Source organism: Sinohyriopsis cumingii, unplaced genomic scaffold (genome assembly GCF_028554795.1).
Source record: "Sinohyriopsis cumingii isolate HCF-2022 unplaced genomic scaffold, ASM2855479v2 utg000459l, whole genome shotgun sequence".
Classification (NCBI taxonomy): domain Eukaryota; kingdom Metazoa; phylum Mollusca; class Bivalvia; order Unionida; family Unionidae; genus Sinohyriopsis; species Sinohyriopsis cumingii.
In genome coordinates, this window is record NW_028315902.1 from 1,301,365 (window position 1) to 1,325,239 (window position 23,875).

The 23,875-nt window shown below is 34.8% G+C and overlaps 1 protein-coding gene and 1 long non-coding RNA gene across 2 annotated transcripts; both read right to left on the reverse strand.

Annotated features, from left to right (window-relative positions):
• Positions 1–690: 690 nt before the first annotated feature.
• LOC149773995 (kelch-like protein 24) lies at positions 691–21,674 on the reverse strand (the record flags this gene model as incomplete). Its single annotated transcript, XM_089945921.1, has 5 exons — positions 691–2,174; positions 8,049–8,279; positions 16,878–17,073; positions 19,889–20,140; positions 21,357–21,674. Coding segments are annotated over 5 exons (1,464 nt in total), but the record flags the coding sequence as incomplete, so codon positions are not given.
• On the reverse strand, positions 12,032–16,859 carry LOC149773996 (uncharacterized). Its single transcript, XR_016417105.1, has 2 exons — positions 14,453–16,859; positions 12,032–13,510 (listed from the first exon to the last, which is right to left on the reverse strand). It is a non-coding gene; the product is annotated as an uncharacterized LOC149773996 (long non-coding RNA).
• Positions 21,675–23,875: the final 2,201 nt, after the last annotated feature.

Genomic DNA, 23,875 nt, shown 5'->3' on the forward strand with positions numbered 1-23,875 from the left:
GACTGGTTCCCAGCATGTTGTTCTTATCTTATTACTGTGAGTTTGCCACTGACTGGTCAAATACAGTTTGGTACTCTCCATAAATAAGTCACTGTTACTTGACACTGCTGTGAGCTGTATGATAAAAGGCCAATTCCAGCCAGTTAATGTAAACATTCATAGAAAAGTCACGAGTTTTGAAATAGTTCCTCTAAAACAATGATATCTCTGCATTCTCACTGATTTGAAGTCAGAAGTGGTGTCTAAATGTTTCAAATGAGTAAAAGTTTAGATTTGAAATGATAAATTATTGAAAATTGCACAAATTTTCATAAATCACTGTGAAAATAACTTATTTTATGGTTTTATATGTTGACCTCGTGAAAACCTACCATATTTCAAAATTTTAATCTTTGACATGGGAAAACTGTTTTGTGGAATTGTTTTTGGTTTCTAAACTACATGCATCTGTGGATCCAACGAGTTCTGTGTGGTTAAAAATTGCAGAAATTTTACAGGTGTAATAGCTGACAAATTCAGACAAAATACAACAATAATACCTGGGAAAGACAACAACATTGCGTGTGTGTGTGTCTATATATATATATATATATATATATATATATATATATATATATATATATATATATATATATATATATATATATATATAGTATGGTAATGTTTTTGTTTTGTAAGGTCTGATTGAATATATAAATATCTAAAAGCTTCAAATGGGTTGGCAGAGTATTCAATGATGCTGCATGTAAAAGGTGTCACATGAGACATGTGTCATCTTTATATAAGACAATTAAAGCTGCATGTTCACAGTCTGTTGGGGAACATCTTCCATGTTTACAGAAAATAAAAGTAATTCAGGCATCTTGTGGTTTTACTATTGCTTTAATCCCTTTATACAAAATACATATTACCTTGACTATCTTGAAAATAATTTTTGAAACTTACATGTATGGCAAAGAAAGCAGAATAAATAGAAACATAAATACTATATATATATATATATATATATATATATATATATATATATATATATATATATATATATATATATATATATAACTATTCTGGGTATTATTATTTAGGTGCTTATACACATACTGATCTTAAACCATGTAAATATTGGGTTTTTAATCCAAATAAACTGTCAAGACAATGTTTCATCCTTAAACCTGAAAACCACAAATACCCGGTTGATCAAAAATGAACAACTCATTTTATTATTACTATTCACAAAATATTTTATATTTATCATATTATCTTTAAAATTATAAATATTAATTAGATCCATTAGATTTTATTTCTGACTATTAGGTTTAATACTTCTATTCAAGTTAACAATAATAAAATTAATATTTAATTCACCTCTATAAAAATAATTTGCATGCACAGTCATGAATTTCCGAAATTTGCTTTTATGCATGAGCATTGGTGTCCAAAATTCACTTTTATGACTGGTGGTGGTATGAAATAAATCACTTTTATGGGTGGTCACCCATTTTTTAATGTGCCTCCCCCCATGGGGTATGTATAAATGGAATAGCCCTTATTAAAAATCCTTTACATTTCATTGATTAGTACCTTTCAGTATTGAACTCTTGTCTGAATTCTGCAATAACTTCAAAAACTTACATAAACCAAGCTAATTGTTAATCTGTGCTGATGAATTTTGTAGCACAGGAATAATGGTTTGTCTTTATTCAGATATTCCTATATTTCTTCTTTCCACTTAGGGTAATAAGGTAATAGTACCATTTGACTTCTGGACACATGTAGTCTTTCAGGCATTTCCTTTATAATTGGCTTTAGGAATTTTCCATTCAATGAACGACTTAAGAGTGAATGATTATCTCCATCATACACATAAATTTTGCCTCTGTCAACACTAAATGTCACATCGCTACACTCAAATCCATCTAGTTTTTCAAATGTATTATTCTTGCAGTTCAGTCTCACAAAACTGTCTGTAATACAAGACTTGATGTATATGAAATTATGATATATGTAGACTGACCCAGTGATGGAGAAGTCAAGATTTTGTTTGATTAAGGTCCAAGAACCAGTCTGCAGGTCATAAGACTGGATCACAGATCTAATACAGTAAAGCTTGTTTCTATGGACAGCTACCCCTGGATTGAATTCAGGCTGCAACATTGGTCGTAGGCTTACCCACTCATCTGGGAATGAAAAGCAAGACATAAATGTACTTTTGTAATTTTAGTGCTACAATTATTCAACATTGAAGAAATAAATACTTCTGGCCCATTTAACTTTTCTATCCTTTACATCCAATAATAACTGCACTGTTTTAAATTTTAAAACAATAATTCTGTGTCTGTAAAACACAAATCCACACTGTTCCCCATTTTGAACTTCACCTCAAAGTTTGAACTGCAAGGGGAAGTTCCTGAGGATAAGGACTGCCCAGGGAAAAGTTTCAGTTGGGTTACAGCATTGGTCTTTTCATGCCAAGCAAGTATGTACATGGTCTTATGTTACGTGTTTAGGCTCGAATAAACAGTAAGACAAGAAAGAGTGAAAAAAAAAACAAGCTTTGAAAAATACAATACTTTATTTCCCTGGAAATATTCTGTAAAAATGAAAAAATATGAACTTATGGTTTTATAGAATCAAATCCAAAAATAATCCACGAATAAAATTGTACAAGTCCTAATAACAAAATGTTCTAATGATTTCAAGTTCGAGTCCCAAAGAAGAATCCAAGATGGAAGATGATGACGTATGTTGTAATCTGTAGTGATGAAGACTATAGTTCCTTGTAGAAACAAGAAATATCACTCCAGTTTTGGAAATCTGAATGAATTTTTATAAGAGTTGTCTTTGCTCAGGAATTTCAAATAAGCACACATATTTTCCAGGAAAAAAGAATTAATCCTATTCAATCCAAGTAATCTGAAATAACTCCAAACAGCACAATATACAACTTCCAGTGTAACAGCCCAACTAACATTGAGAACATCTCACCAAAACAAAGGTTATATCGTATTCTAAAATGCAAAAGGGGTCACGTGATCATGTTCCAGAACCTCGTAGAAATTATGTACTTGTTAAAGATCAAGTACACCAAGTATAGCCTGACGAAAACCAATCATTTTACTCTAAGAAATAAAAAATAAAAATTGTTTACATCTTAAACATGTAGTCCCATCATTACCTCAACAACAACCAATCATTTTAAAATAAAAATAGAACTTATTTACATGGTTGCTACTAATTTTGAATCAAGGTCAGGCTCTAGATCAACACCTGGTGTTTACAAAACAAACAGTCACGGTTAAATTATTTTCTGGAAAAAGTATCATCTCCAGTGAATAAATTTACATTACAATAGCATGTAATGAAAATTATTTAATTACAACTGATAAACAAACAATTAAATTGAAATAAATATATATTAAATCAGATATAATTTAATCAAATATACATAACAATGGTTACAGTTTGATCACAAAAGATTTCAAGTGTGACATGAAGCAAAGTCCTTTGCAGGGAAAGGATGGACCCTAGGGCTATTCCAGTTGCATATATAAATTTGTCTTTACATGCACAGCAAGTAGAGATGCCAACCCCAGATAATACAAATTCTGAATGGAGCCAGGAATATGTGTCATGGGCATGTCTAGCTAGGGCTGGTAGGGTGGAGGAGGCAGCAGAGAAATGTTCTGCCAGAAATTGCTAAGAAGATATTCTAAAATGGGTGCAATCTGGTGCGTACTTTTTAATTTGTGTGTGTGCGGGGAATCATTAATGGAAAAAAATTAAAAGAATTCAACAGCAGTGAGACAAATATACATGACATACGATCTGCAATAGCCAAATCTGGAAACACCGTGTGAAATATTGGCGATGGCTTTATTAATGGTAGCAAGTAGCATGTTATTTTTCACAAGAAGCTTATAAGAAAAACCTTTTACTGCATCAATAAACCAATCATTTCTAGCTGAGACAAAAAACATCTAAAGCTTTGGAATAGAGCCACTACGATGATTTTCAAGAGAAAGTGTATAGTTCCATTATGCCAAATGCATTATGAAGAAAAGACAATTGCTTTATGATACAAAATAGCCAAATGATTCCATGCATTTCTGAATATAAGAAAAATAGGAGTTACTTATGTTTCAATCAGACCTCTCAATTCTTTTCTCCAAATGGATGGCCAAACTCTCAGATGTTCCAATCAAATCAGAGGAGCTGTTGTCACTATAAATGTGTTTGGTTTAACGGTGGGGGACTCAAGGATTCCAAGTTATGGGGTAGGGATTGACCCTGAGGTTAATGCCAGTGGCATGTATAAATTTGTATTTTCATACCCAGTAATTATATGTACAGTCGACTCCGGTTAACTGCACAGCCTCGGGCCCGTCACGAGACTGTGCAGTTAAACGGAGTGTGCAGTTAACCGAAGTACGGTACAGTACAGCTTTAAATCAGCACGGCACGAATATAGGTGAAGAATAATGTATAAAGATGATTAGAATCCACTCTTTCAACCTTTACTTAAATGAAACAAGAGTCTACAATGAACAGCACTAACGTCATATTGTTAAATCAAACACAATGAAATTGACGATTTCCGAAAGAAATCGGCAATTGATGTTTGCACACAAGTTTTACTAATAAGTTGGTGAATTGCTGACTCTGTTTTGTAAAACGGTTCAAACAGCTCACATTCTCTCTGTTCCATGAATCTGCATAAATTCTGGAGTGACTGAATAGTGACTTTAGATCAAACCTGGTCATCTACTGTGTCGTCATTATTACTTCTTTCATCATTTTCTTCTTGTTTTGTCTCAGTAAGAGCTGCAACGATGGTTGAGTCGTCGATTTCACCTTCTGTCTGAAGACCGTCATCTATTGCAACATATGATTGTTCCCACGCTATTGCTCCCTGGTGGGCGGGAATATACATATATCTACCACGTATGGCGTCCTTTACATGTCAGTCATTTACAGAGTCGCATTTACGGGCTTAATTGCCAGCTTATTTGAAGCGCTACAGCAGTGGACTGGCAATAACTGATCCCGACTATACATTGTGCAGTTAACCGGAGTAAAATTGTAATGAATAATGTGCCACAGGCAGAACATTTATCGTGCTATTATCCGGAGTGTGCATCTAAGTGAAATGCAGTTATCTGAAGTTTGTTCCCATTGAAAAGCATTGGGAAAAAACGGGACCGGCGTGACTACGTGCAGTTATCCGGAGTGTGCAGTTAACCGATGTGCAGTTAAGTGGAGTCGACTGTATATTGTTATAATGTGAGGACATCAGTAGGTTGTACGAATAATGTTATTACTATATGGTCATAAACTAAGCACCAGAATGAGGCAAACCTACAAGTTTTATAACATTCAACAAATAATTTAATTATCAAAGTCATAAAATGAAAATTTAAGAGGAATTTAACATTATTATGAAATGAATCCAAAATAATCCCAAAAAATTCTATTCAAGTCCAAAAGATGCAAATGTTCTGAATGAATTTCAGATCCCTGAATGTACTGGTCTGCCAACAGTTATAATACATCGCAATGCCATTGTCTAAAACTCCTTTGAATAAATTCACAATAGTTTCAGAATATTTTAGTCCAATGAGCACAGTGTCATTCCAATGAATAATCCAAACAAACGTCTACTCTCATATTATATCTAAACACAACATTAAATAACTTTTCATGCTGAAATTGACATAAGAACATATGAAATAAGACTCCAAATAGGAATGAATCCAAATCTGGAATGAATATATTGCTCACATATATATATCCAATAGTCTATTACAATTATGTCCAAAATATACCTCATATGACAGACCTTATTACTCAATCTTATATTTCACAGTACCTGTTCACATGACCTACATCACAGTACTCATCCACCTCACTTTAACTAGCCAACCATAAATAACTCAAAAATCAAAAACATGTTTATTCTTAGAAACCTGATATCTATTTATAGATCATATGCACTCTTAACATTTAAGCATAGATCTATACCCCTGTACAAAATCAGCTAAGTAATATCTTCTTTATAGATAATCAATACAATTTTACAGTCATGAACAAAATTTTATTTTATATAACACCAGTAATTAGATGTATATAGCTATGATGTGAGGGGAGACTGCTCCGGTTGCCTGGTGGTTAGAGTGTCTGCCTCGAATGCAGGAGGCTGCGGGTTCAAACACCATCCAAGTCATACCAAAGACTTATAAAAATGGTACTAAGAGTTGCCTTGCTATGTTCTCAGCATTACAAGGTCTGTGCTGGACTGGTCAGCCTGGTGTTAGGATAATGTGAGTGGGTGGGACTATAAATTGCCTCAATGCAGACATTGTAGCGATATGACTGAAGAATTGTTAAAGCTACATTAAAAATTCAAATGCATATCTGCCAACCCTCCAGGCTCGCAATTAGTGAAAATAAGGATAAAAATTTGTGAATTTTGACATGAATTCGTGAAGCGATCTTGGAATCCGGGAATATTTGTAGGAACAAATGTTTAGCATGGTCTCCAGCTGATAAAGGTAGATTGTGTTCAGCAAGAAAACTCACAAACAATGCTTCAGTGTTGGTAGCTTGCAGGTCTTACATCGAGAGCTGAAATCTGTTGTGAGTTCTTATTTTCACAACCTCTATGTGCTTTTTGCTACCAGTGTGCTTCCTCACATCGTCTCTGCCACAATGCACAATGCTAAAATTTGAGGCACACTGCATGCAAAAAGCATGATGTATATCGGTGTTTGATGGCCAAATGCACGGCAAATTTTAGGTATATTCCAAACTAAACTTTACTTCTTGTGCAATACATTTCTTTTTCCTTGTTGGTGAAGATATTTTCAAGATGCGGTGCCAAAAGGTAATTCAAATCAGTGTTTGCGGCATATGCACAGAGCAAAATTCCGGTTAGGCTCCAGTTTCTCTCAAAAGCATTTGTAGAACTACTCTTATACATATAGATTAAAGTACACTAAAATGCATGCTACCGGGCCAACTGTATCAATCAGCTATAGTTCCACTAATATCACGACCACCAGTACCAGGCCATTTTGGCAACTGCTGAGATCACAACTAGTGCTTATGGGGAAATCAGTTATTTTATTAAAGATTTAAAATAATTGAGAATTCGGGAATTCATGACTTTTCTGCATGTGGCGCGAATCCGTGAATCATTGAAAATGCTGTGAAATTCATGCCAAAATAGTGAGGGTTGGCAGCTATGCAAATGACACACACACACACACACACTATAAAGTGAAGACACCAACAGGTTTTATGTTATGACCCATGGGCCTAATTTTGTGGTTAGAAATCTGATGTGTTGAAACTTGTGTCAATGGTCACATTTACCTATTCTCTGATGTGTAAGGAGTTCAAGGATATTAGATATGTGCGACCATACTAAGATAGAGATGGACTGTATTCACAACATTCCCATGCTTTGGCAGAGTGTCAAGGAGCATGTGAAACTTTTCTGCAGCTATGCCAAGAACCTTAATTTGCATGCACTTTAATATACCCGATATCCCCATCATCTTCAAACTCCAATGATCTTAAAAAAATAGGAGTATATCAGGGAAAATAAGACATATGATTGCTAAATCCAGGTTGTGGTATATAATTTTATTCAACTTGTTTCACGAGTCTCATATTCAATAAAGCCTACTTGTGTTGTTGTTATCGTGGGCTTAACACAATTTTTAAGCACAATTGGCTATACCTGGCTATATATGATGGAGGAACCCGGGAAAACCCAGAAGAGAACCACTGACCCACGGGAAGCTATTGACAAGTTTTTTCATATAACATCAGCTGAGCCTGAGACTCAAACCCACGTAGACAGAGGTGAGAATTATGTGATCTGTAAAGGCGAGTGCCTTGGGCCACTTGGCCACTCGGGGACCCTGACTGCTTGTGCAAGAGACTATATACATGTAATATTTTGTGTACCACCTGCTTAAGTGAATCTGGGATGGACATTGTCTTACCTATTGTACAGTTATAATAATCTGGGATGGACACTGTCTTACCTTTTGTACAGTGATACTGTTCAGCAGAATCCAGCATCACTCTATATCTCCCAAAACCTCCAAGAAGAAAGAATGAGTCGTCACCACTACACATGCCATGGTGTCTACGAGGCCCCTGAAGTGAAGTCACAACCTTCCAGCTCTCCTCAAATCCATCGTATTTCCAAACATCCATCATCCATTTGTTCTTGCCCAAAACAGTCTCTCCTCCAGTCAAGTAAAGATCCTTTCCTTCAATAGAAGGATGGTGACAAGGGTTAAACACTATGTTGGATTTATAAACAACAAAACAACACATAAACTCATATATAGTTAAATACGTAACAATAACCATAAACAATCTTTGATAAATGGATACATACATGTACTTGGACTGTATAAGTCCTCCAGGACTTCTTGCCTGTAGAAATTTTTTATTTTTAAGGAGGAGAGGAGCAGTTTTATGTGATTAGTATCCATGAATAAAACTCTTAAAGTATGTTTCAACAAATATATGTAAGATATATCAATCTGAATGAATACAAAAAACACTTACAACTGGTCAAGTTCTTTCTTGACCAATGTCACCTTGTTGTAACCACTGGAGCTCAATGTCCAAGCAGAAACATTACCACCGAATACCAGAATTGCTTGTCTGCCATTGTACAACCTCGTCATGTGCAGTTGCTATAATGGATTTAATAAACAGATAAACAATCAAGTCATCTCATTGTTAAACTGCAAAAAGTCCCTTGATAAGAGCTTATTATGGCAGATGATCACAGACTTACACGATCAGAATGAGCTTTCTTAATAATTCTGAATGTTACAGGTTTCGTTACATTCACAACATAATGACTATGCAATATTTTTGTGTGCTTACTCATTTTTAGTGGGACATCGGGAATTTATGAAACAATGGGGTGATCCATATAATTACACGTCCTATAGTAGGAGTCACACAGGTCATGTAAGCATTCTACACAATTTCAGCCATGGGTGACAACTTTTAGAATTTGATTCTACATACCTTTAAGTGGCAAGCATTCACTTCTTTTGGATTCTTATATATATACATTCCTTTGCAATGTCATTAATTAGATGCGCTGAGAGGTGCCTATGGCAAATTCAATGTTAAAGTAGGTAGACATTTTTGGACGAAATGAACCTAAAGGTTTTATCCAGTACAATCCAGATTTAATGTCACATGCTGTGATGTCACAATAAAAGCTATGCATACTGATAAACAAATTCGTACTACCCGATATTGTGACCATTCCACTCAACATGCTCTTTACTTGACCCAGTTTAGTACATGGCCACCAATGTAAAAGACCGTAGAGAGCAATCATTTTCGTCTGGAAGTTTCTTGTTGACAGTTAAGGTGCAGAGCATTCAGTAATTAGGATTGAACAGACTTGGTTTAAAGAAAATTAGTGTTAAATTTTAAAAGAACAATTTATATTTAATTTAAAATGAGTGAACGTGCATTCATGACCCATGTGACTTTTACTATAGAAACATTTCAGGTATCCAAATTTTACACTTCTGAAGTTCAAATGACAAGGCATGGATGAAACTAAGAGCTCTGATTTTTTCTATTTTTAAATCGCTTTCATATAAAATATTATAGAGATCCTCAATTTTCCTCTAATGTTTCAGCACACTTTAACACCAATAATCACTCTCTACTTGATTTTTCTTTCATGCCAATAGATATTGTGCATGGTGACATGAATAGACTCATAAAAGAAACTTATTGGATTCATAAGTTAGATACTCTGTATCCTAATGGACTTAATGCTAATGCACCATATAAAACTGTATAATTTAAATTGATATATTGTATATCCTTTATAACAATATAATTATATGTATGACTGTTTGTCTCTAGTTTATTTTATTATTTTATGATTTTTTCTATGACATTCCACGTTTCAGAATTTATTATAATCATGACTTAAAATTACAGCTTATTAAGTGTAATGTAAATTCTAGTACTTTACAAACGTAACAGGAAGGAGCAAAGTTTGCAGTCATAAAATATTTGTTTAGTGCATCCTTGCAAACTCAGATACATAATATTCATAATTAAAATTTTTTAAAGTTTTTTTTCATTGCCTCTCAGTGAAAGCAGAATCTATAATGACCATTACACCAAGACCATAATTCAAACCTGACACATCTATCCGGGTTTTTTTTTTGTCATGCAAACTTAAATACATCAGACCTTAAAAATGTATTAAATTTGTAATATTTGTACACATGAATATACCACCGAGTTGCTTGAATTTGTTGCTTTAGTAACTTGTTTGGAAACAGGATGTTAATCCTTAGGAATCTAACAATCAAGATCAGCAGGTTTTTCAAGCCCTGCACACACACACCATATATACTCGCTCATAAGTTGAGTCCAACTGCAAACTGCAATGGCAAATCTGGGTCAGTGCAGTTTTATAGGAGTAATCAGTAGAACAAACAACAAAGACCCTAATCTGCATGCACATTAGTGCTATGGCATATTAAGATCTTTGTTGTTTGCAGTCTGACTCAACTTGTGAGTACTGTAACAGATTGGGGAGGATGGGCTAACTTGTGTAAATGTAATAATAAATTTAAAGAAATGCTCAAACTCAGGACGTTTTTATTTTGACTAAGAAACTGTGATAAGATGCTTAATAAAAGAAACATGACTAAAACATGAATGTACGTGTTTGATTACGTGTAACATATGCAACACACAAATACTATAATATGTTGGCCTTCATAACCGTAACATAATTATTCAGCAAGAAATGGATGACCCATGGAAAAGTATTTTGTTGTTGTTGTTGTTGTAGGGTTTAACGCCATTTTTCAGCACACGATAGGCTATACATGGCGGCCAGTATTAATGGTGGAGGAAGAACCCGGGAAAACCCCGGAAAGAACCACCGACCCACGAGAAGCTACTGGCAAGCTTTCTCACATACCCACATTAGCCGAATCCGAGACTCGAACCCACGCAGACAGAGGTGAGATGGCAGTGATCCGTAACGGAGAGCGCTTTAGACCACTCGGCCACTCGGGGAAAAGTATTCTGAAAGTTATCCCTAATTTCTTAGTGTGACAGGAGATAGCTACGTATTTATGTGGTAAAATATTACTTTTATATTAGGCTTGAATGAATAGCAGTGAACTGAATTTGTTTGAATTGAATTGATTCCTATTATTGTACTATATATATGTAATTCCAGTCTATTTTTGAGAATAAAGAAATTAAAATTCGTATTTTTTTATAATTATCTTAATGTCATTCTATAAAGTTGTAATTACAACTACCTCTATTCAGTGTTCTTTTTATTTGATAGAGAGATGTTGATAGAGGTGCTAATGTTGACAGCTATCTGCCGAATTTCGAATTTCGCTCCTATTTTGGAAAATAGTCATGTTACATAATTTTAACCAATCAGTTTGTCCAGGACGCCAAACAGGTCTGGTGGTGCCGAACAGATACTCTACAACCAGCGACACAAACTGAGGGTTAATATACAATTTAACTATCATCACTTGTCCGTTTACATTCTGTCATTAGCAAATATATAAACATTACGTTTTGTGTCATGTCCATCAAACATCAACATACTTTTAAGTCGTAACCAAGACTGTTAAGCTTGGGTGAAGAGTACACAACTACCAATGAATGCTGATAACATTGAAAATAAATTGACCAGCATAAAAACGAATACACTATTAAATATTCAAAACAAACTTATACTTGTATAAAAGAAGGCCAGCATTTACAATCAACAAGTGAAATTTAATCAAAAATGTGAACTTGACAAATTTACTGTGTGGAACCAGTCATGTGATCTAGGGTCAGCCATCTTGCCTGCAGACGTATTTTCATGGTGTCAGCTGTTGGAGTCATTGACCTTAGTGCTATTCAAATGATTTGGTGGCAATTTAAGAGTGATAAACATATTTCTGGGTGGGACAAATTCATATAAAACAAGATTCCAGAAGATTTTTGTGATTATTTAATGATGTGCGAGGTTGAACTCGACATTTGTTATCACAAGACTGGCGATCACACTTGATGTACAGCATAAATGATCAAATTCATTCTTTCAGCAGTTTATATATATATTGACATAACAACAAGTTTAAATTATGACATAAAAAAACCACCATCCCCATCTATTATATTAAAGCTTTAGAGAACCAGGTCTATTACAGTCAAAAGAAAGCATTTGCTATGAATAACTTGGACATTTACATTTCTACAAACTCATAACAAGGTATAAATCTACTGTGCGCACTTGTCTGTAAGTCTAGTCCTGCCGTAAACTAAGCAGATCTAGCTATGCTGTCACATAATGCTGGGTTGCATCTAGGATTTGATAAATGTGGGTACTTGCCCCCATTGAATCTGAAAAAAGGGGTGGGGCCAATGTAGCCCGGGGGGGGGGGGGGGAGAGAGAGAGAGAGAGAGAGCTTCCAGTATGGTGTAAAAAAAAACCTCAATGTATTCAAAAAGAGCAATAGCAAATATAATTAATGCATATCATGTCTTCTGTATATTGTAGTATAACACTTAAAACTGAAATCAAAGTCTTATGTTTTCTAATAACAATATTCTATCTACACACTAATAACAATATTCTATCTACACACTAACCATTAAAGAATCAAACCAAAGACTGCAAATAGTGTCACTCCTCTGGCCAATCTTAAAAGTGTCATGTACTTCCTGTGTGTCACATGCTCAATTCTGATTGGTTACAAATCCAAACTAAGAAAGATCAGAAGAGCACATATTTTCCTTTCATGGATGCCCAAAAATAATTTTTAAGGAAAAGTCCAAAGCTCAAAATGAATTAGGGAAAGAATATATACAGCTTCTATAGCAGTTAAATTTTTACTGGAACATATATACATCTACATCTAGACAGACTGTAATTGTGACTGCATTATTCTGCAAATATGATCACTATTTCCTAAATAGCCTCCTGTCCATCCTCATCCTCCACTCAACCAATGCCTTGTTAACGTTGAAGTCTCTCGGAAGAGGTTCTTTAATTGAAACTCTCGGAAGAGGTTCTTCAATTGAAATCATCATGAGTTTGTTGAGAACCATTTCTTCAAGCTGACTTCTTCCTGCAGTTTTGGTTCGATTTTGATGCTGACTCCTCTCTCACAGTCAGCAGTTTGGTGTGGCATAATTATGACCACTGATGCTAACTGAAGAAGATTTGGAAATGTGTCTGCATGAGGTTGATGTACAATCTGCCAGAGTCTGCACATTTTGTCTCTAGGGTACATTTCTCTTTTTATGATAGTCTTAGCAAAAGACCAATGCCAAAACAGGTTTTGGGTCACACATAAATGTCCAGCTTCTTGGTATTTGAAATATATGTACTCTCACCAATTAAGATGCTAATGAATGGACAGCATCATACTTTCTGCATTAACTTAGATTCTATCACTGTTGCTATGTAATCCTGGAAAAAAAATAAAGCTTGATGATAACTCAAAGTATAAAAGTATTTCATCATCATTATTATTATTTTATTATTATTAAAGTATTTGAGAAATGTAAAACAAATATATTATAAAAAAAAACAAAGTAAAATGACCAAAATCAGATGCAAATTGTGCAAGAACCTTAACCTTAGACCATGGAGTGTCTGAGGATGTTGCCTTGTGATAATTCGGTCATCTTAAGGAATCCCATCAAGGTAATTAATTGCTAAAATAATATGGCACTACAGTCTCTCTCTCTCTCCATTAATTAAAGTCATTCAATTATAGTAATGAAGGAAGTGATTATGCCTGTCTGTATATGATGATTTTAAAAACAAAAAACATTGGTATTGTATACATCATTGATGGGTCCCTACATATGCACAGTTGTGATATAAGCAAATCAGGGTCAATGTCATTTGCTGCAATGATCATCAGAGCAAATAATAATAACTTATTTACTAAAGCATTATATAAGTTTCAAGTGGTAGGGTTTGTCTGATTAATACACTGTATCTTGATGTCGACAGCAACTCCTTACATGCTCAGGAAATTATTCAAACAACAGCAACTGTATCATCATTTCAAACACACAAAAACTTGTTACAGTGATACTATATGTGACCTGTCTAGACAGGAAAGAATTTCATGACAAAAGAAACAGGTACCAATTATCCAGACTGATTAAAAAAGAAAAACTTTATCCACCATTAATCGTTGACAGGAAGTTATGACAACTAGCTACCGAATGCAATTTCATTGGCAAATCACAATGCTATGTGCTATTTTTAGTAACAGGGATTCTCAAGATATGCACTGATTGGAACCTAATTGATCATGTTTTGGTTGCTTGTTAATAAACACCATTTTTCCATCAAAATTTCAATAGAAAAAAAAGTAAATAAAATAAAAGAACTTACCTGAAATTCCTCTACAGAAGCCCTTGATGAATATGTTGCGTTTCCTCAAACTCTCATGTTGCCAACACCAACACCCAGAAAGTCAACAAAATCCAACAGTGAGCCATATTTTAGAGAAGCAGTATTCTCCTTCGCCAAGTAATAGGCAATTGACATAGCATGAATTATTGATTCAGATTTCTTGCTGATAGCCGTCATGCATGTAGTTTTAAGATTTTCACTTAGTTTCAAATCCTGAATCACCTGTTTGTGAGCTGGTAATTCAACAGGTCTGTCAAGGGTTGATGTCCTGTAATTAGCATTTCCAAGTGTGAAAGAATTTTTTTGCCAGTTTTTTACACACCATCTGCAAAGCATCTAATTTTTTCATTCATTTCTAGCCATGGTCGATTTTGCTTCCAGTCTGAATTGAAAGAGTACATTTTTTTCTTCTTGGCATTAGATGGACCCTTAGTTTCATCACTGCCATCTTTAAGCACATCATCACTAGCATCGTCCAATACGGGATTAGCCAGAGGAAGTGTTTGTTCGCTGTCATTGTACCTACTGACAGAACTTCTGCACCCTGACTGTTATTAGAAGTGTTACTGCTAAAATAATGAAATAGTGTCTGAGTTTTAACTGGTTTAGCCATTTAATACTTGTCCCACCAAGCCAGCCTCAGTATCAAATGTGCTCTTCTGACCTATGTTATTAACCAATCAGAACTGAGCACATGACACAGAAATACGTGATGTATTTAGAACTATAGATTAAGTACAACATATTCGCCGAGAGTGACAACTGGGAATTTTACAGCAAAACATAATAAAATAACTCATTCTTAACAAACAAATTCACACAATTCTTATTTTTTGCATGATACTGCCCACAGAGGATTAAAAATCTTGCAGGAAATCTTAAATTGGGGGGGGGGGAGGGACTTTGCATGTTCCTAGATGCAACCCTGATAATACACTGGCAGATCTGGGTCTGTTCAGTTTATTAGGAGCAATTGGTAGAACAACATATACTCTGGTCTGCAGACACATTATGCTATAGCATAACAGGGTCTTTGTTGTTTGCGTGTGTGTGTGTGATTTGGATTTTTAACGTAGATTTAACAATTTTTCAGTCATATCGCTACGATGTCTGCAGTGTAACAGTTTATAGTGATGTCTAGCACTGGGGCAACATGCCGCAGACATGTAGCATGATGTTCCACCCAGTTACATTATCCTGACACCAGGCCGACCAGTCCTAATACTAACCTCTTGATGCTGAGCGCCAAGCGAGGCAGCTGTTAGTACTATTTTTGTAAGTCTTTGGTATGACTCGGCCAGGGATTGAACCCACGACCTCCCCATCCAAGGCGGATGCTCTAACTACTAGGCCACTGGAACAGTTTTGTTGTTTGCAATTTGACCCGACTTATAAGTGAATTAAGATGGTAAGTTACTTTATGTAAATCATTCTTCTGTGCCAATGACAGAAAAGTATTACTACAAAAGCATGACATTCGTGTGATAACTGTCATTATTAAATTGTACAGACAACATGAGCACGATATTGTCCTTTAATGTACTCTCATTACTTCTAAGAACTAAATGTAGATTAAGGGATCAGACCACTAATTCGCTGTTCACAGAACTTAAATAAAAAGTGAAATCAAAATTGTGCATTAGGTTGGCATACCAATAAGCTTTTGATACTGAGAGTTTTTTGTTTCAGTCCTGAAAAGTCGGTGAGCTTCAAGTTAAATGGGGAATTCCCTGTTCTACAGCCAATGATATCACCTCACACCAAGAGTTCATTATGATATTTTGTCAGTAAGAAATTAATACAGGATATAAAACTAAGAGCAAATATTTTGTTGCTAACTATTGTACACTGTTTAAAATTTGTAAATCAATAATGGATTTTTTTTTACACATCCCTTTACCAGTCAACAAGTGTATCAAAACAGCAAACAAATGTGACATTGATCTGCTGTTGCATGATGTGCTAGCGGATCAGGCTCTATGTTGTTTGTTCCACTTATTGATTCAAACAAACTGCACACATCCAGAATACATTTTGCAATGGCAGAAATGACTGTATCTTGGGGTCGGACTCGATTTATAGATGAGTATATATGGTAGTGTCCCGTTAGTTAATGACTAAAATAATATTAATTAATGACTAAAATAATATTAATTAATGACTAAAAAAATATTAATCATAATCGTCAAGCAGCATTAAATTTTTGTTACTCAACATATTATCAAAATAAAATGTTTTAGAGTATTTGATAAGTAATGTTTTGTCAAATTATTGTTTTGAGGATACATATTTGTTAAATGTAATTTGCTTGCCAAAATTTGTACTCACTAAGATGTTGTGATTTACAATAATATTTTTGTTTCATTTTATTCTTGACTACATCATGGTTTCTTTGTGAACTTACCAACTACACTGACACGGTAACCCATATCAAAAGAAGTCTGCTGCCCATTAAATAAACTCTGCAGATCTATAACTGATTGAAGACTTCCATTGTTGACATCGATGCTAAACATATCAAGGCATGGCACTCTGTGATCCTCTATCTCCCTTGATCCTCCCACTAAAAGCAGCTTGTACGGAATATGTCGAAATGGAAGCTGAAATACCAAACCTATTTTAGAGAAATTGTTGAAAACAGAAAATAATGATACATATTTTTACAAGACCAAATGGCCAGTTGAGTTAAAAAGAGTTCCTTTTTGTGCAGTTTTACTTTTTTGCTGCAAGTATACAGAAGATGCATCAGAGATTTTAGATAATTTGTTTCCACAATGGAAAGTAATCTGTCCACCACAGACCATGCATTGTGGTCATCGTGTGTCCACACTATGGATCGTACTGGACAGATTAAATCTTACTGCCCCAATTGGAAAGCTGCAGCTATATAATTATGTAATAGAGGATGCCCTCTACATTGTGTGGAATTTACCTGTTAAATGATCTAAAGCAGACAGTGCAGATTACTGTTTATAAGTTGGATACAATGCTGTTTAGTATTCAAAGACTTTGCAAACCAAAATGTATTCATATACATGTACTGCAAGAGATGAAAGAATATATTCTGAGCAAAGAATCCTATGAGAATATTTAGGTGCATCACAAAATATAAAAAGTTGTGTGAGTTTGATGAACAATTGGGGGGGGGGGGAGAAAAGATGAGAGAGAAAGAGAGTCATCTTTAAACAAAAAGAAATCACATGTAAATATTAGCTTGTAAAGAAAGACGTTAATACAATATGTAACATGACTGCATGGCTTATTTTATTTGGTTGATAAAAAATAACATGAGAAATGATGTGATTTGTTCTTTTTTTCAGTCATTCCCCATATAACTTTTGAACTGTTTGTTTGCATGTTGATATATAATGTAGTATGCAGCAGCTATCCTAAATACAACACCTAGTCCAGCTTCTGTGCAGTACTTTCATCCCAAATATACATCCATGTGACACATTTTTCTCAAGAACTTGACATGTGTTTACTATAGCCCTACTGTTTGTATTCAGACCGAACTAAGCACACACTACTGTATCCGTCTGCCAACAACTCATGTGTGTGTGTGTGTGTGTGTACTTATGATTCCTGGTTAGGTCATCTGACAAGTTTAATATTGATAAATGATGAAGCAAGCATAATCACTTATTTTTGGTAGGAGTCATACTTGTATGTACATTTGTTATTTTCAATTCATTCAGATGCAACTTCATTGATAAAGTACATTCTGTCAGTCCACATAACAAACACTTAAACGCTTCCCCCAATGTCCCTTGATTATTGTTTAATTACCAATTTAGATACTAACCTGTTATACATTGACCAATTATCCTTTTAACAGATCATGTGAATACAAATGAAAAAGTTTGTTGCCAAAGAAACATGCAAAATGTTTATTTAGGTCAGGGTTTAGCACTTAAGCCAACACTGTGAAATTACTGAAATTATGTCCATAATCCCTGAACAGTGCTGAAGTTTTGGGAACCAAAACTGAATTTTAAGTCACATGAACAAACCATGGACTCTGATGTAGAATTAAAAGCAATAATTATCCAAGGTTAAATGTCTAAATATATACATGAATGCATTATAAAAAGTGGGGATATTTTGGAATGTGCTGAAGTGGAAAAAAGGTTTCTCTATATTACAGTAGCAGTTATTTTCTCCTGACATCCATTGCATCATCTTATGAAACTGAATAGAAATGCCTACAATTAGTTGTGAAATGAGAATCTGTAATAGATATGATTGTATATACAGCACAATAGAAAACCTCAAGGTTGTGTACATCAGTTTATTTTTAGCTTCTTATGTGTTAATTTCTTCTAAATCATATTTTTGGAGGGGTTAGCTTGTACTGTTTTACATATCAATATTTTTTTTTTACCTAAACATGAGGCAAAATATGTTTTTGCTTCAGAGGCAGTTAATCCAATTTTTTCTCGTTTATTGTGAACCTTTTGTATAAATTCCGGAGTTGTCTCATATAATGTCAATGTGTCCATTCTGGTTACAGCTGCAACGCTAGCTCATTCAACTTTCAATCTATTAAATATCTCAAGTTTTTATTTCAATATGTTAACCATGACCAAGATGTTCGATATATGCAAACTAGAAATCATAAGAAAATAAGAAAAGGACAATAACAGCAGGATAATAACCCAAACTAATTACTTTAATTGAAAAATCAATTTTAAGCAGCAACTTGCTTACTTATTGAGAATAAAGAACATATTAAAATTTTATTTGACAATTTTGTCAGTTGATTAATTCCAAAATGATGATAATTCCATCACATTTAAAAAGTGCATACTCTCTAATGATCAATGTCACTTTCAAAGTAATAAAAAAAAAACTACAGATAATGCCAATCTTACATGTATTTAAAAAGAGAATGCCCTTAGTGTAAATATGACAAGTCTGAATTTCCCTAATCTGTAAACAGAGCTTACCCTTCATTCTCAACTGCTGCTAGATAACATGAATCCAAAATGGTATTTCTATTATACATCTATATTTCAGACAGTCTGGTCAATAGTGAAACTTCTGAAACAGGGACTCATAAGACCAACAGTACACGGTCGAGCTACAAAACTGATGCATGGATGCATTTCATTAACTGGGAATACTGTCAATTCAATTCTATGTGCAAATGTGCAAATTTACATGTATTTTGGGTCTGCAACAAGTCATGAACATGCCCTGTGTAAAGAGTCTTCGAAGTAAACATCATTTTTATCTCAGGCTTCTCATAAATTTAAGTAAAGAAGATGTTAAAGCTCTTTGTAAACAGTACAGATGTTCAAAGAAATCAAATAAACTCTTAGTAGTCCACCACTGAAAATTACAATTTCCAAAGTATACATTTTTCAGGGTACAGGGTGGAGGGGTAGGGCAGGGATGACATAAACTGCATACCCAAGTTTCTGGCTTCTGCTGCTGTCGATGCTGTTGTATCCAGGATATGACTTCTGGGTTTAATTCTACCAAAGGTGATGACATTATCACTTCTAACTCTTCGTCCTCAATATCCTTCACATGGATGCAGTCAAACAGAAGCTGGGAGAACACAGCGAGTCTGCCTGACCTATCCTGATTAATCCACTTCTCTAATGCTTGGAACACTTCCAGCTCACTACTGGTATTCAGCATTGGGTCTGAGAGATAACTCTGAAATTAATGAATACACTTAAATAATGAAGCATAATACAATTTTCTGACAGACTGGTCTTGTGGAAGGTACTGGCTCAGAATCAGAGGGTCCTGGGTCAGAGATCATGTCAAAGTATTCTGAGGGCACATAGTTGCCATTACCTAAAACCTAACAGTTTTACTTTACACCATGAAGTAAACTCTGCCAATACTCAACAACTGTCGTCCTAATCCCACTTAAAGTCATCAACATTATGCCCCGAAAACTGTGAATATTGTATGATTTGTTGCATAAAGAGTTAAACTGGCAATGTGTAATACCATTTTCCTGCAAAATATTCACCACTGAACCTTTCAGAAGCAAGTGAGAAGTCAAGTTTTTCAAATGGGCATTCCATACCATTACAATGAAACAAACCACAATGTTTCTATGGGAACCACCCGAAGCATGATGTTTACGGAGTACATCCTAATAAACAATCCAACCAAATTTGATAAAACTGGCTCTGCCATTCTAGAGAAGCAGAAAGACAGGTTTTCAAAATGGTTGTTAATGAAGCCACAACCAACACTACCAAGTACAATTTTGATAGACCATGTGTCATTCATAACAAGATTAATCAAAACTAACTAAACAAAGCAAACAAAGATTTCACATATAGTACCTATGGACACCACATCATAGCTAGTGTCACCTTAAACAATTCTCATAAAGCATGTCCTAAGAAACATTCATACTATATTTTATCAAACCTGGTTCAGTAGTTCAAAAGAGCAAGTGCAAAATAGGCTTATCTTCATGGCTGCTAGAGATGCCACCCTGAACACAATTTTTCGGACTATGTTCTAATACAAATTCCTACCAGGCTGGGTTAAACCTACTCCATCCAAAAGAGGAAGTAAAAAGCGGGTTTTTCATATTTGGTCGCTAAGAAAGTTACACCACTGCTACATTAACCACACAGAACAAAATAATTGTAAACCCTGCAAAGAGTTTGATCAAAACTCACCTGGCAATATTTGAAAAATCAAAACTAGCTATGTTTACAGACAACAAAAGATAAATGCTGGATGCAAGGCAATACAACAAGTTCCCATATGGCCAAGTGAGCTAACAAGGTCTGCCAGGTTCAAACATTTTCTGGGAAAAGGAAAAGAGTCTGAGAAAGAGGGTCTGTTTAAGTCTGGGACTCAGAGAAAAGACAACATTAGCTATGCTGATAGAGATGTCTACCTGTAATGGTTCCTTCTCCAACTCCACAAAATCTATAGCAATGGGCCAGATATTGGTGAAATACCAGAGGGCATGCCGACGTGCCATGTTATAAACAGTGTTCAGTGAGAAAGTCTCTGCTAGAAGCATTATATCCAGGCAGGTCTGGTTGTCAATTCTCTTGGTCAGGTCCTGGCAGCACACACTGATTGCAGAATTGATCTGTACAGTAAAAAATAAAAAATAACCAATTTTGTCATCATTTCTGTCCCGTGACACATATATTTTACGGAATGTTTCATCCTCTAACCATGCTAGGATGATAATTCCGGTATATGACTTTCATAAACTTGAAATACACAACTTTAACTCAAATTTTTTATTTCCAAGTGTGACAAAGAGCAATGTCTATATTGCAGCTTTACTTCAAAGTGACATAAGTGATATCTGTTGTGATCATCCATGCAGGATATGGAGCAATAATGTAAATTTCTAGCTGGCCACTGTGGCAGCCATATTGATGTAAGGTTGGCATTGTTTAAAACCAACTATACATCATTAGATGCCTTGTGGTGAAAACATTGTGTCAATATGACCATTAATTCTGATGGAGTAGCCATAAGAAACTTTTGCTAAAGGACGGACAAACAGGCCATCCCATAAAGGTGTTCTAGTATATGACCAGATCAGCTAAAACTAGGGTGATATACCTACCTAAATAGATACTAATTCATTATAATTCTGCAGCAAAATCTTAGATAAAAAAGTCTGAAGCCTGCCTCAATGCCTATTCAAGATACACAATGACACATTGTTGATTTTAGCATCTCAAATGAACTGTGTTGAGATTGCAATTGTAGAACCCTTCAAGGCAAAAGGTTTCAGTTGTATGTTCGAAGTTTTGAAGCTCCTAAAGTATTACTTTGACCCTTTTGGGAATGAAATTATCATCAGTGAAATTGGAGCTTATTTTTTTTCTTCAGTTTTATAGATTTTGCAGACATAACTGACGCGTGGGAGTGTAACTATGTGTGACTTCTCCCACATTCATGAATATTTTTGTAGGGGAATGTTACAGATACATATGAATCATTCACTTCCACAGCCTGAATTTAATACTGTACATGTTGTACCAGATACTGGTACATGGATTAGTGAAAATAGTGGTAAATACATAAGTCTGTATAGACACAAAAGTGTACATCATCATTACTCGGATTCAGCCAATGTGGGTATGTGAGAAAGCTTGCCAGTAGCTTCTCGAGGGTCGGTGGTTCTTTCCGGGGTATTCCCCGGTTCTTCTGCCACCATTAATACTGGCCGCCATGTATAGCCTATCGTGTGCTGAAAAATGGTGTTAAACCCTACAACAACAACAATTACTAATGATAAATCTTTCCAACATGAACAAAAACACTTTATTTGGCAGACTTCTAAAAGCAGTAATTTAGAATTCCAAATATTACCAGAACATAACTTTTATCACCATCTGTCACAACTCTGTCATGTAATTGACTGGGAGCTCTGTAATCTCAAATGTAACAGGGTGTTTTTTTCAGACAGCCCCCCTCTGAAGTATGGACTGCATTTTCCATTTTGTAAAAATAAAAATTAATGAAAAAGCAAAATATAATATGAATATTTAAGGTAAACCTATTTGTATTCATTATGACCTACATAACAGTGTCACCAAACAGCCCATCAAATGATAATAATGGTATAATTAATTGGTTTAATGTATTTGTTTGGATTAATGACCCAGCATAGGTAATATGCTATGGTTCTTATGTTGTTGTAGTCCGTTACAATTCCTAAAGGGAGACAATTTAGGATGCCACAACCAGGCAAGTGTTACAGGGTGGAAAGTAGACAAATCTGGAGAACAGAATTGCAGAATTTATTGTGAGAAAGGCATACTGAAGGAGTGGGATCAAGTGTTGGTTATTAAAGGTCCTGGACTGTGCATGTATCAGTTTGAAAATTTTCCTTTGAACAAGTTATCAAAAAACTTTATGAGATACTGAGACAGAAAATGTCAAAATGTTTATAGCTGCCCCAGATCACCATTATTTTCAGCATTGAAGCTTCATTGATACACTGTCATGCCAAAGCGAATATATCATCAGAGATTTCTGAAAGCATTAGTTATTTTTCACAGAAAACAATTCTGAAAACTTATATTCCAAACATGCATTTCAAGTGCTCCACCAAATTCTCACCAATTTTCACAGTTATAATCAACATAAAAGCAGATAATTTCAAGACAAATGCTGATTGGTCAAAATCTTTTGGGGTAATGACCACCAAATGTTCCAAGTTTTGGTCCAATAAGCAATCTACATTTTTATTGCTCCTGTGTTTAGCTCTCTAAAACTGGCTTGACTTAAATGGATCATTTAGCATGGAAGTTGGTGGAAATTGAGATCTTCAGAATTCTTTTAAATGCAAGTTGGTTACATTTTTCTTGTGAAAAGTAATTACATACTTATATAAAGATCAAATGGACTCTACTGACAATGTATTAATAAAGTTGCGCAGTC